Below are 12,443 nucleotides of genomic sequence, written 5' to 3' on the forward strand. Positions count from 1 at the left end.
AAACCCTGAACGAATTGTGCTAGCAACAGAATGAATATGTGTACATGATATTATTACTTTATTAGCGAGCGATCACAAGGCAAGTTGTGAAAATTAACAAGGTAACCCTAACCAAAATTTCAAAGAACAAACAAAAAGAAAATGATATGAAGTGGTGTTTCTTCATTTATAACAAGAGAGCAATCCTAGTGTATGATGCATATATGGTCACCATTCATAACACTCCGAGTTAAGAAATCAGAAAAAACCCAAAATAATACCCCTTTTTGTCTAAACGATTGAGAAATTTACTGAAAATTTCACTCAAGTTGTACTTCTCTCTTTGGTGGATCTAGCTCCAAGTAGTAGAAAGGTTCTGTTGGCTCCTCCCTGCATTAAAATTAAGCGTCATGAGAACAGTTCAATTTACTTGAAATCTTTGTGATAGAAACAAGGTAATCTCTAGAAGAACGCGGTGGAATTATCTACTAACGGAAGTAAACAAGAGAAAACTTACCCAGGTTTTGAGCGCATGCATCGGTAGAAAAGCTTGAAAGGACCTGGAACAGTCTTGAATGGGTTTCCTTCGAAACAAGCCTACAACAATCAAAGAATGGTGTTAAACAGTGCCAGGGCAAAAATTTATACTTCGTATTGCTCATATTGAACTTCCCAACATGAAACATAATCTCTTTAGGCATCATGAGGATCATAAGATCTCCAGACTCCAGTATCCAGAGCTCCTCGATTTGATATCCACTGAAAAACTGTCAAAGTCTGTCATTCTAACAATTTCCCTTCACTTAAATCTACCAAGGAGTAGTACATAGAAGTTATCACTTGAGCAGTCAAGGGTTATACATAGCCAAGGCCCAAGGGAGGTAGTTCTATCATGGGAGAGTAAGCAGACACCCTCAACCTCAACCTCAACCTCAACCTCAACCTCAACCTCAACCTCAACAGTCTACCAAATCATCATTTTATCAGATAAAATATCTTTAAGACAATGCTATTGAATTCATTTCCAAATGCACGTCAATAGTAAATGCTTCAATATATGATTTCGCAAAGACTTAGCATTTAAAATGAAGCTCTTAAACATATATACTCCGTATGTTCATTCATCAAGAATAAGAAAATTTAAGAAACCAGGCAAGTGCTACCAAAATCAAGTTAGGTAACTTAGGTTGAAAGCATGAAGAATCGAAGATAACTCAAGACAGCCCAGTTTTGACAAATGAGTGCCACTTATGGCACTTACAATCCAAATCCAACGCAATGCAACCAGGTTTAACTTATATTACAGCTTTGCAAATTAGGGTCGCCAAATCTAAAATAGGCTTACAGTGACATTTGCACTGGGTACAAAAAGCTCCTATTATAAAAAATATATAAAAAAGGTTTATCCAATATGAAACCAATGTATACTTCAGTAATTTCAGATTAATTTTCAAGCACAACAATTTTAAACCTCATTGATTTTTAGTCTTTGGATGCAGCTTGCTGAAAAGACACTATGAAACTCAACTCCTAAATCTGAAGAAAGAAAATATATATATATATATATATATATATATATATATATATATATATCCAGTGTAATCTGGAAAAATTATTGAGCACATTCACATTGCTACTCAGTACCTTACATTTCCATGATCATACCTTCGAATATTACCGATTTCCAGTTCCTTCCACTCTTTAAACCTCTCTATAGCAACACCCATAACTAGCAACTTCCCATTTATCATTTATCATTCATCACCACTTACCTCAAAGTAAGAAAACAGCACATTGTTTTCGAGGGGATACTTAGTAGCTATGTAGCCAAGAGAATTAGACCAAAAACACTTGTGGAGAGGTATATGGAGCTAAACCCACATAAGTTTCAAGATTAGTAGGAAAATTGAAGAGATATAAAGTTTTGATTTAACTAAAACTCAAAATTTCTTCAGCATTTGATCAAGAAACTAGACAACAGTCAAATTAACTATATTAATTTACTAACAATAGCATAACAAACCCAGAATCATTCTGAAATCTACACCAAATTGAATAAATTATCAAAGAAGAGAACCCTAATCTCCCATTCCACCTACAATTATAGTTGGAATCCAAGTCCCAAGAATGTAGCATAATGAATTGCAGAAATGGGTCCATGAAAAAGGGGTAGTTTGCAAAAAAGAGAGCAAGATTAGGGTTTTAGGAAAAAGGGGAAAGAGAAGAAGGAAAGAGAAAGACCTGAATAACATCTTCGACTCGGTCGTTGCAGCGGTGGGGCTTGGGTTGGCGGTGATCGCCCCCTGAAATGCCCCATGGACTCTCCCGCCGACGCACCGGCGACGGTGATGACGACGGCGCCGGTGATTCACTTGTACTCATCGTAGTTCTCAGAGACTTTTTTTCAAATAGGGATGCCTTTCTGGTTATTTTAGTGGTGATTTTATGTAGCTGGAAAATTTATTTAAAAATAAAAAATAAACATAAAGGTATTATTCACATCACCGCTAATTTGAAATTATTTTTAATGAAGTTGAATTATTTTTGAAAGTTAAGGGCTTGTTTGACATCATTTTTTGTTTTTAGTTTTCTGTATTTTTTTTTTTAAACTAAAAACCAAAAACATGAAACAGGAAAAAGGTGTTTTCACTTTTCTGTTGTCAGTTTTCAAACTTATTAATAAGTCTAAATAATTTTTGATTCATTATGTAACATATATAATATACTTTTAAAAAATAAAAAACAAAAAAACAGAAACCATAGCGATGCCAAACGAACCTAAATTATTTTTAATGAACTAAAATTAATTTTACGGAAGTGACATTATTTTTGCAGAACATAAATTATTTTTACTGAATCTCTATTATATTTCTTCTTTAAGTTTAATGATTTCTACTGAATTGAAATTATTTTTACCAAACTAAAATTATTTTTGCCGAACTGAACTTATTTTTACTGAGCTGAAATTATTTTTACTGAATTGAAATTATTTTTACTAAATATTTTTTTTGAAAAGGTGAAGTGAGCAAGGCCTAAGTACGGATTTTAATTTGAAACTAATGCAATAACTTAAACATCGCCCAGATCTAAAAACTAATTTGCATTGAAAATAAGCTGGAACAAATACGGAGTATTTATGTAAATAGGAATAGTTGCAATAAGGTCCCGTTCACTTTACCTTATTTTTGCTGAAATGATATTTGTTTTGGGGTTTTTTGTACGTACCCGAGTGGAGGGCGTGTACGTCCCGTGAGAGACAGATCCGCAATGAAACACTCGCACGGCCCGATCACCTGCAAAACAACGGACCCCAAGGGGGCCGGAGGTCCGCCTCCGATGATCAAGTCAGTGATCGAAATAATGTATTTTTAGAGAGAGAAAGTAGACAGAAGGGAGAGAAATTGTGGGGGACATTGCCCTTGGAGAGAGAATTGGATCCCCTAAAACTGATGTAATGATCAGTATTTAAAGAGCATTGGGATATGTGCCTCTTAGGTTATTTTGTAATCCCCCGTATTTTTAAATATTTTATAAATGAAAATTTATTTTATTTATAATATTTATTTTATTTATAATATTTATTTGTTATTTTTCATAATTTAATTTCAAAAGTTTCAAATTATTAATCTGGGTCGAAAATTATTTGAACAAATTATTTTATGCACCTTTATTCTACAATTTATGTCCAATCACACAAGCCTAACCCATTTGTTTACTTAATCGAACCATTATTTTTATGAGGCCCAATCTTTCTTTTTACCCTACAATAATTCTCTCCTATAAATACCCCATGAATCTCCAAAAATTTCCCACACAAAAAGGTTAGTCTTATTTTCATCCTCCTTTGTTTCATTATTTTGCTTAATGTTAATTTAATTGTTTTGGGTTTTGATTTTAGTATAAAGATTATATTTTTAGTATCAAATTGTATTTTAATGGTATAAAGATTATAAATTTCAGATTATATTTATGTTATAAATTTCATATATTATGAACTATAAACATAGGGTTTCAATTTATTGAAAATCATGATTTTAGGGTTTTTATGAACAATTGATTTAGGGCTTTTATAGTAATGATGTTTTGAAATTTTGGTGAGTATAACTACTGATTAGTTTAACTTAATTCCAGATTATTTTGAACACGTAGATTCGCGTTTTAATTTTTAGATTTTCGTTTGTTAATATTAATCCCGATCAGATTCTGAACTCATCCGATTTTGATGAAAAAGTAGTGTTTTCCATGTGAAAACAACGTTTTAAAGGTAGTGAGCACCACCCTCTCGTGGCCAAATTCAGCCTCTAAATATGATTTTCGGGCAGTTTTTGATTTTAACGAAGTTTTTTTATACTTAAAATATTATCCTTGAGTTTGATTAATAAAATTAATTATGTTTAAAGTTAATTAAGTATAAATATATGTTTTTATTGAAGTTTTAAGTGTTGGAAATAGTTTCTAAGTACTACTTTTGATGTTTTATAAAGAGGGTTTAATCACCCATTAAAAAGGGAGATTTTTAGGGGTTTTTATATAATTTTCAGATTTTTATTAGACTTTGAACTTGCTGTAATTTCATGTATAATATTGTATTTTAAGGTTTTTATGAAGAAAATTTAAAGAACTATATATAAGCCTTTAATTTTAACTAAAGGGAAGGTTTTAAAGTGTTGTTTGATTTGGATTTTGAAGGTTTTAAAGTAAGTTAGTATTGCTGTAAATTTGATTGATTGGGTATTGATTGAGATATTATTATTTGGCTTAGGAGAGGAGTTTATTGAAGGTGATTTCTAGTTAGTAAAGTGGCATACCAATTCGTTTACTTACGGTACGTACAAGTTACGAAACCTTGCTTGTAGGTGCATGTTTAAGGACGGATCGAGAACTTAGTATCATGTATAGGATTGACTGGGTTAAATTGTTTGGTTATACATTGTGAATTTCAAATGATGTGCACTATTTTATATTGCAAGTATTATTTGTGCTCTAATTATGCAAGGTGCGCTTAGAGGCAAAGGTATATGACTGGTGTAATGATTAATTTATAACTCATTCATGATTATGCAAGCAGGATGAGTAAAGGAAGAATTTAAATCTTCTAAGACGAGGTTAAGGTTTTGGGGTGCCTTATGCACTCAAGGTGTTTATACACCGAGGTAGTAAAGGAATAAATAATAAATGTTGCTTGCCACTAATAAATCAAGAATTGAAATTGAAAAGTTGTTTTACTTGATTGAATTGATATTGGATTGATTGTGTTGTTATGCATATGAGTCATCATCAAGTCTAAACCTGTAAATCACGTAAAGTGCAAGATGGATGAGCAATAAAACTCTGGATTGGTGCACTTCTAGAGTAATGACAATCAGGGGTTGGGGTACATAGGGTATTAGCCGTGTACTTTTCTCGAGGTCGTCTGATCTACGAGTCTCTTATTTCAAATATTTTTCAAAACTAGGAGTTAGGTGAGATCTCATACTAACTACGATCACGGAGTCGCGCCCGTGGTTGTTGGATGTTTATTGATGTTTCCGAAAGGAGGCATGGGGTTTTTCTTTTATTGATGTTCCAAATGGAGCATGGGTTCGACAACCTTGTCTATTGCGTAATCCAATGAATAAAAATAATGATTTACCTATTATTAATTAATGGAGTCTTAGTAATATAAATAGTTGAGTCGTGTGTTGAGTCTATAATTTAATGATGCATGATGATTGATTATTAGTAGCATGTTATGGATTTCTTAATTTATTTTGCAGCTTGTATGTACTCAGCTTTGCTGATTGCGTGCTTTGTGTGTCTTTCTTTGGTCATGGCCTTCGCCTTTCAATGACCCTGTGACGATCCAATTTTTACACTTGTAATATTGGGGAGCAGAATTACCACAGGTTCTTACACATGCAGCATTCATCAGGGTTGTGGGATCTTGAGTAGAGAGTTGGTTGTTTGCATATTATTTCTTTTGCAAGTTTGAATTTATTTTGATTCAATTTTATTCGACACTATTTCTTTTGGGTTTGAATTTATTTGAACACTGAATTTAATCACTTACTACTTTTATTGAGTTTTGAATAAGGGCCTTAGTGGTTCCAAGTTGTATGACTTAATTTGGTTTCATTCGTTGGTTTTGAAACTTATTTATAACTGATTTAGTTTTTCCGCTGCTATTTTCTGATAAAGCCTTAACGTTTGAACACGTGGCGGTAGCACGCCAGTAATTCTCTTGAATATTGTTCAGGGTCCTCACAGGTTTAAAGAGAGAATTATTGGGGTGTTACATATTTAACCTAAGTAAATTGGCTTCCCACCGTTTTACGGTTTCTAGGGTTATGGGCTTAAAGCCTATTTTAACCCTTCTATCATTAGGTGACATGTGTCATGCTCTAATTGGCTCATTGAGCACTGAGCTTGCGGACACGTGTCGCGGTGGTATTGGTCCACATATAGGGGGTGTTTTTACCCCAAACAATATTAATTTTACTGAATTGAAATTATTTTTGTTGAATTTAAATTATTTTTACTAATTATTAGTGAGAGAAGTGGAGATCGGCATCTCAATATATAGTAGGGAAATTCTTATCGTTAATGGAAAAACAATGGGGGAGGGGGGAAGATAAAAAGCGTCTAGAGAACAACTCTTGGTTGAAACTTGTTATGTCACTCTAAACTACAGCTGCCACTCCTCGAAAAGCTCCAAGAGTTATTCGATCCTTTAGATTAGATAATTTATGACTTATTTTAGGGTCTGTTCTGATTTATTGAACTGGACTGAAATGAAATGAATATTTTATAAAAGAAGAAAATTAGGAACTAAACTGAGCTAAACTAAACTAAGCTGAAATTAAGTTGAAGAGAACAGACCCCTGTATTCGAGTCTATGGGTCGGATTTGGGTCCGAACTTTTCAAACCAAAAACTAGACCCGACCCATTGCACTTAGACCCAAATTCGACCTATATCCATCGCTCGAGTCTAAAATTTTAGGACCCATGCTCTAAAATATGAGTCGAGTGACACAGATTTAAGCGGATTTGGGTTGGATCCTAGATCGATTGGCATCCCTAGTTGATAATTGATTGTACAAAATCATATCAAAAATCACATATTTTGTAATTTAATTTATGATTTTGCTATTTGATTTAAAAAAAAAAAAAATAATTGTTAGTCACATAAATACACCATACCTTCCTTTTATTTAAACTTAAATTTTTCTAACATGAACAAAAACAAGACCAATCTCCAAATTCAAAAGTCAAAATTGGGCTAGTGTAGACCAAATGGTCCAAAGTAGATACACAAGTAACTAACTAAGAGCAAAGCTAATGGTTGTCCATTTAAGGTAGACATCAAGAGAAAGTAAGAAAAAATATTAAAATTTTCAAAGATGATACTTTAAGAGAGAGAGAAATCTAATGACCAGGACAATATGTGTGTGCCACTTGTCACGGTATGAGTGGGCTATATTTTTTTTATTATTTTCTTAGTTAGTAATGAATATTATGATCATAAAAAATTAGAGGGCAACCAGAATATATATGGGCATAACTAGGTATGGTGATTGGGCATAGATGAGATGGAAGAGAGAAATATTAATAAAAAAGTTGACGACCACAATTGATTTGGACAACCATTGACTTTGCTCTAACTACGACCATAATTAATTAATTTATTTTTAAGAAAACTACCATCAAAAGTATTTTTTTTTTTTATAAGAAAACTACAAGGTCTATGACCAGAATTAATTTATTTTTTTAAGAAAACTACGACCAGAATTAATTAATTAATTAATTTTTATTTTAAAAGAAAACTACGACCAGAATTATTTAGTCACAGTTTCAGAGTGCTGGCAGTAGTCTGGACTGAGGTTTGGAGGATTAGAGTTTGCCAATGCCATGACTTTGCCATGTAAGTACTATCACAGTTTATGCTAAATTTCGTCAAGTAGGATTTGATGTGGGATACGGGCTACGGATCAACTAAATTAAAATAAGAAACATTGGATGCGGAAAGTAAATGACGTAAAAATAAGGGAGTTGTTAAACGTCGCTCCCCTTTTACTAGGCATCGCTCGCATTTTTTTAAGATTTTCCATTTTTACCCCTATCAAATAAATAGTCACGACTCACTTTACGGTACTCAAAACTCTCGTACTTCACTCTCATTTACTCTCATTTTATTCTCTAAAAAAAATAAGTAAAATCAGGAAAACAAAAAATTTGATTACAATAATAAATTTGATAAAATAATAATACTAATTACTCTAATCACAAAATTAATACTAATCATAATAAAATAATAATAATAATAATAATAATAGTAATACAAAGATTACAATAGTAAATTTGATTAATTAATCAATTTAAGAAAAAAAAAAAAAAAAAAAAGCACTACATACATCCGCCCAAAACATTAGGTGGATCCTAATTTTTTAAGTGGATCTACCTAGGTGGATCCACTTAAATTTTCCGGATCCACCAAGGAGGATCCGGAAATTTTAGGCGGATCTCCCACATCCGCCTAAAATTTCCGGATCCTCCTTGGTGGATCCGGAAATTTTGAGTGGATCCACCTACGTGGATCCTAAAATTTTAGGCGGATGTTTTATTTTAATTTTTTTAAAAAAATAGTACGACGACTTATGGAATCCTCCGACGAAGCTTTCGGTGTCCGAATGTTGTCGACATCCATCGTCCTAAACCTGTTGCTAATGCTGAGTAAATTTTTTTTAAAAAAATTAACTTGGATTTTTGGTGGTAGATCGAATGTGGTGGGCCGAGGTCGGATGTCGTAGTTCGGGATTTTTTTTTTACCACGTGGTAGTAAGTGGAGGGGTCGGGAATGATATTATACCATTATGCACTACAATTTACACAAAGGGCAATATCGTCCTTTCATGTCAAAAAGGGAGCGTTAGTATGTAAAATGGGAGCGACGTTTAGCAGTTGAGAAAAATAAAGAAAGAGAGGGGAGACACGATATGGTGACGCGGAAAACCCCAATGAAGGTGGGTAAAAACCACGGGTGGCAATGAGGCCACCAATCCACTATAGTACGGGCATAAAGCCAATATTTACAAATACAATATGTGTATATTAATTGATAACAATAAAGCATATATAGAAGTAAAAGTAATCAGCTAGTACGTGGTCTTTGTAGTATGATCAGGGGGATTGATTGGTTGTAGTCTTGTGTGTAGAATTATATCCTTGCAAGATTACATAAGAGATTAAAATATAGTAGCAAGGTGGGAGTATTTGTAGTGGAATGTCTATGTAGCGGTAGGTCAAAGGGTTTGCTCTACATATTGTAGTTCTTGGGATTATCAGGAAGGTTTGAGATGAATAGAGTATATTATATAATGGGATTAATCATGGGTGAGTGGAGTGGAATCTAAAGGATTATATAGGGAAACGCTATACGTGGGTAATGGCTTCAAATTAAAGGATTAAATATAGTAGCTTGGTTATGCATTTTGGTAATGGAAGATCTAGATGGATGGAAATACGGGTGTGAAAGAGCAGTATATGATATGGCTAGAGGGAGATTACATACGCCGGATTCAACTCTTCATGGGAAGAGGGCTTTCCTATTTATAGAGCTTCAAAGTAGCAGCATCGTGGTTGTGAGATACTTCGGGTGGTTGTTGCACGATTTCCTCCACCACATCCTCAAATAGTGGGAGTAGCGGTTATCCCTTTTACTTGGTCTCCAATGAACTTGGACTTGCTTAGATTGTAGATGCGTAATAACAACCTTGAAGAATTATTCTTGTTGACCCATTGTCCCTCCTTGATTCTAGGAAGCACTCGTAACTATCTTGACCCGGTCTTGTAGCGTCGATCGTTGACTATCATTATCGGTCAACCATTGTACAAAATTACCCCATAACAATCACCAACAACACTTTTCAAATTATTATTTTTTTGAAATTATTGTACTACGGATTTTGCATTATTTTCCCACCTCTTATAATTCTTCGGTTATCAATCACCTGCTTAAATAATTTCTTTAGCCTTTTTATTTCGATCATTCTATAAAAGACAGTTGTAGATTTTTTTTTTTTTTTTTATAATTTTTTTTTTAGTTTAATGTTGTAGAATACTTGTACTTAACAACAGTTAAAATTCTTCTATTTGGAAAAGGGGGGCTTGTTAATGGAATTGGTGTTCACTCCACCTTAATTTTGCTGAATTGAAATTATTTTTGTTGAACTGAAATTATTTTTATTAAATATCTATTATACTTCTTCATTATATTTACTGAATTTTACTAAACTGAAATTATTTGTACTAAATCAAACTTATTTTTACTGAACTGAAATTATTTGTATTGAAATGAAATTAATTTTACTGAAATTATTTGTATTGAAATGAAATTAATTTTACTGAATATTATTTTTAAGGTGAAGTGATCAGGGCCTAATTTGGTCTAATTAATTTGTGTTGGAGGTACTAACGTCAAGATTGTCAACCATTTTATGTATAAGTCTTCAATTTGTGAATTTTAGATTGGATACATTTTACTTCTTCCGTTAATGATTAATTGCAACAAAAGGATATTATTTGTGAGATATAAAATATTTCTTTGTTGCAATTAACCATTAACGGAGAAAGTATTAAGATTTGTTGGGTATCTTTATTAACTTGAGTGTCCTATGTATTAATGTATAATTGATTTGGGTCTGTTTGACTGGGATTTGGTTATGGTTTTGTTAGTTGATGATTAGTAGTATAATTATCAAAAATATTTTAAGTGAACATCAAGAGAGAAAGAAAAAAAGTACTCCCTCCCTTTCACTTATAATAAATTTTGATTTGAAGATTTGCCATGTCAAAATTATTCACTCAATAATTATGTTAAGAAATATTCAATATGCGTTTATCATTTTGGAACGCCTAAAATAGTATATGAGACTAACAAAGTGAAACAAAAGAAGTATTAAAAAAAACTCAATAGAATGAAACATTAGTACATTACTTAAGAAGAGAGAAATCTAATGACCAGATCCATGACCATTGGCGGGTGGGCAAACAATATGTATGTGCCATTTGTCATGGTATGAGTAGGTGTCAATTTTTATTTATTTTCTTAATAAGTGATGAATATTATGATCATAAAGAATTAGGGCAACTAATGGGAGTAATGGGTATATATAGGCATGGTGATTGGGCATGGATGAGATGGAAGAGAGATATTAATAAAAAAAAAAGTTGATGACCATTATTGATTTGGGCAATTATTGGCTTTGCTCTTAGCATGTGCGGTTAATTGTGTAGTTTAGTCGGTTATATTAATTTAATTTTTTTTTATCTTTTTTTAATTGATAAAATAAATAATTTCTTATAAGATTATATGACAGTTATTTTGTGATAAATAACTGTCATATCAATCTCTATAAATATATCTTCAGTTTTTATCTTTTGTTTTTCATTTTACTTTTCCACAAATTTTCATGTCAATGGAGAATGTAAAATTATTTCGTTGTAAGTGATAGGAGAATCCTAGGGTAAATTAGCATAATTATTCCTAACAACATTATATGGGAGAGCTAATATTATCCCAAGGACAAAAGTAAACTCGTCCTATTTTGATTTTAGTTAGATGTCTTTTCCAGAAATTTCGTATTGATAATATTACCTCCGCTACATATTAGTTGCAATTTTTTGGTATTATTTGTGAGATTTAAAAATTTTCAAAGTTGCAACTAATATGTAACAGAGGTAGTATTAACAAACCAGTAAACCAATATTGGTGACAATTTATAATAATTGAAGTATGTCTACCAATTGGCAAAATGAATTAGCAAATGGTGTACCGAAAGGTTACCAAAGTGGCAGGGAATTATTGGTATAAGTAAAGGAGAATTGGTATATTAGATTAGATTAGATTAGATTTTGAAATTTCTTTGTGGAACAATGCAATTATTATTCTAGGAGGCTTTTATAATGGAATTGATTCATTGATAAAGGTTAGAATTGAGAATGTAGCATTAAGCATTTATATTGGGACCATGATATTTGAGTCTTATAGGTTTTCAATCATAATCAACATGATATGAGTGCTCTAATAATAAGGTGTCTGAAGTAAACTCTGAAGTTTCACTGTTTAGCTCTTTTTTTTTTTTTTTTTTTTTTTTTGGTAAGTTTAGTTCAAGAAATGGTATATGAGTCGTTTAGATCAAAGTTTGGTTCAAGTCAATTTGGCTTGTCGTATTGGAGTGGTGAGTGATTGAGGGCATGTTTTCTTCAGCTTAATTTTTCAGGTCAGTTTAGTTTAGCTCAACTTAGTTCAGTTAAAGTCCTAATTTCCTTCTCTCATAAACAATTTAATTTAGTTCAGTTCAGCTCGGTTCGTTAAATGTGAACAGGCTCTGAGTGATACATTTCAAGTTCAGTTATGGTTGGTCATATTGGAATGTTGACTGTTGAGTAATATCTTGATCTATTGCCAATTAGTTTCATGTACAAT

General features: G+C 32.3%; 1 protein-coding gene across 1 annotated transcript; it reads right to left on the reverse strand.

Annotated features, from left to right (window-relative positions):
- Window positions 1-20: 20 nt before the first annotated feature.
- On the reverse strand, window positions 21-2,414 carry LOC145601146 (uncharacterized). The gene is made up of 3 exons (XM_081657099.1): window positions 2,221-2,414; window positions 497-576; window positions 21-369 (listed from the first exon to the last, which is right to left on the reverse strand). The coding sequence occupies exons 1-3, from the start codon at window positions 2,359-2,361 to the stop codon at window positions 300-302; spliced, it is 291 nt and encodes a 96-aa protein (XP_081513225.1). The 5' UTR covers window positions 2,362-2,414; the 3' UTR covers window positions 21-299.
- Between the last annotated feature and the right edge of the window lie 10,029 nt (window positions 2,415-12,443).

The sequence above is a fragment of the Chenopodium album genome, chromosome 2 (assembly GCF_948465745.1).
Source record: "Chenopodium album chromosome 2, dcCheAlbu1.1, whole genome shotgun sequence".
In the NCBI taxonomy this organism is placed as follows: Eukaryota; Viridiplantae; Streptophyta; class Magnoliopsida; order Caryophyllales; family Amaranthaceae; genus Chenopodium; species Chenopodium album.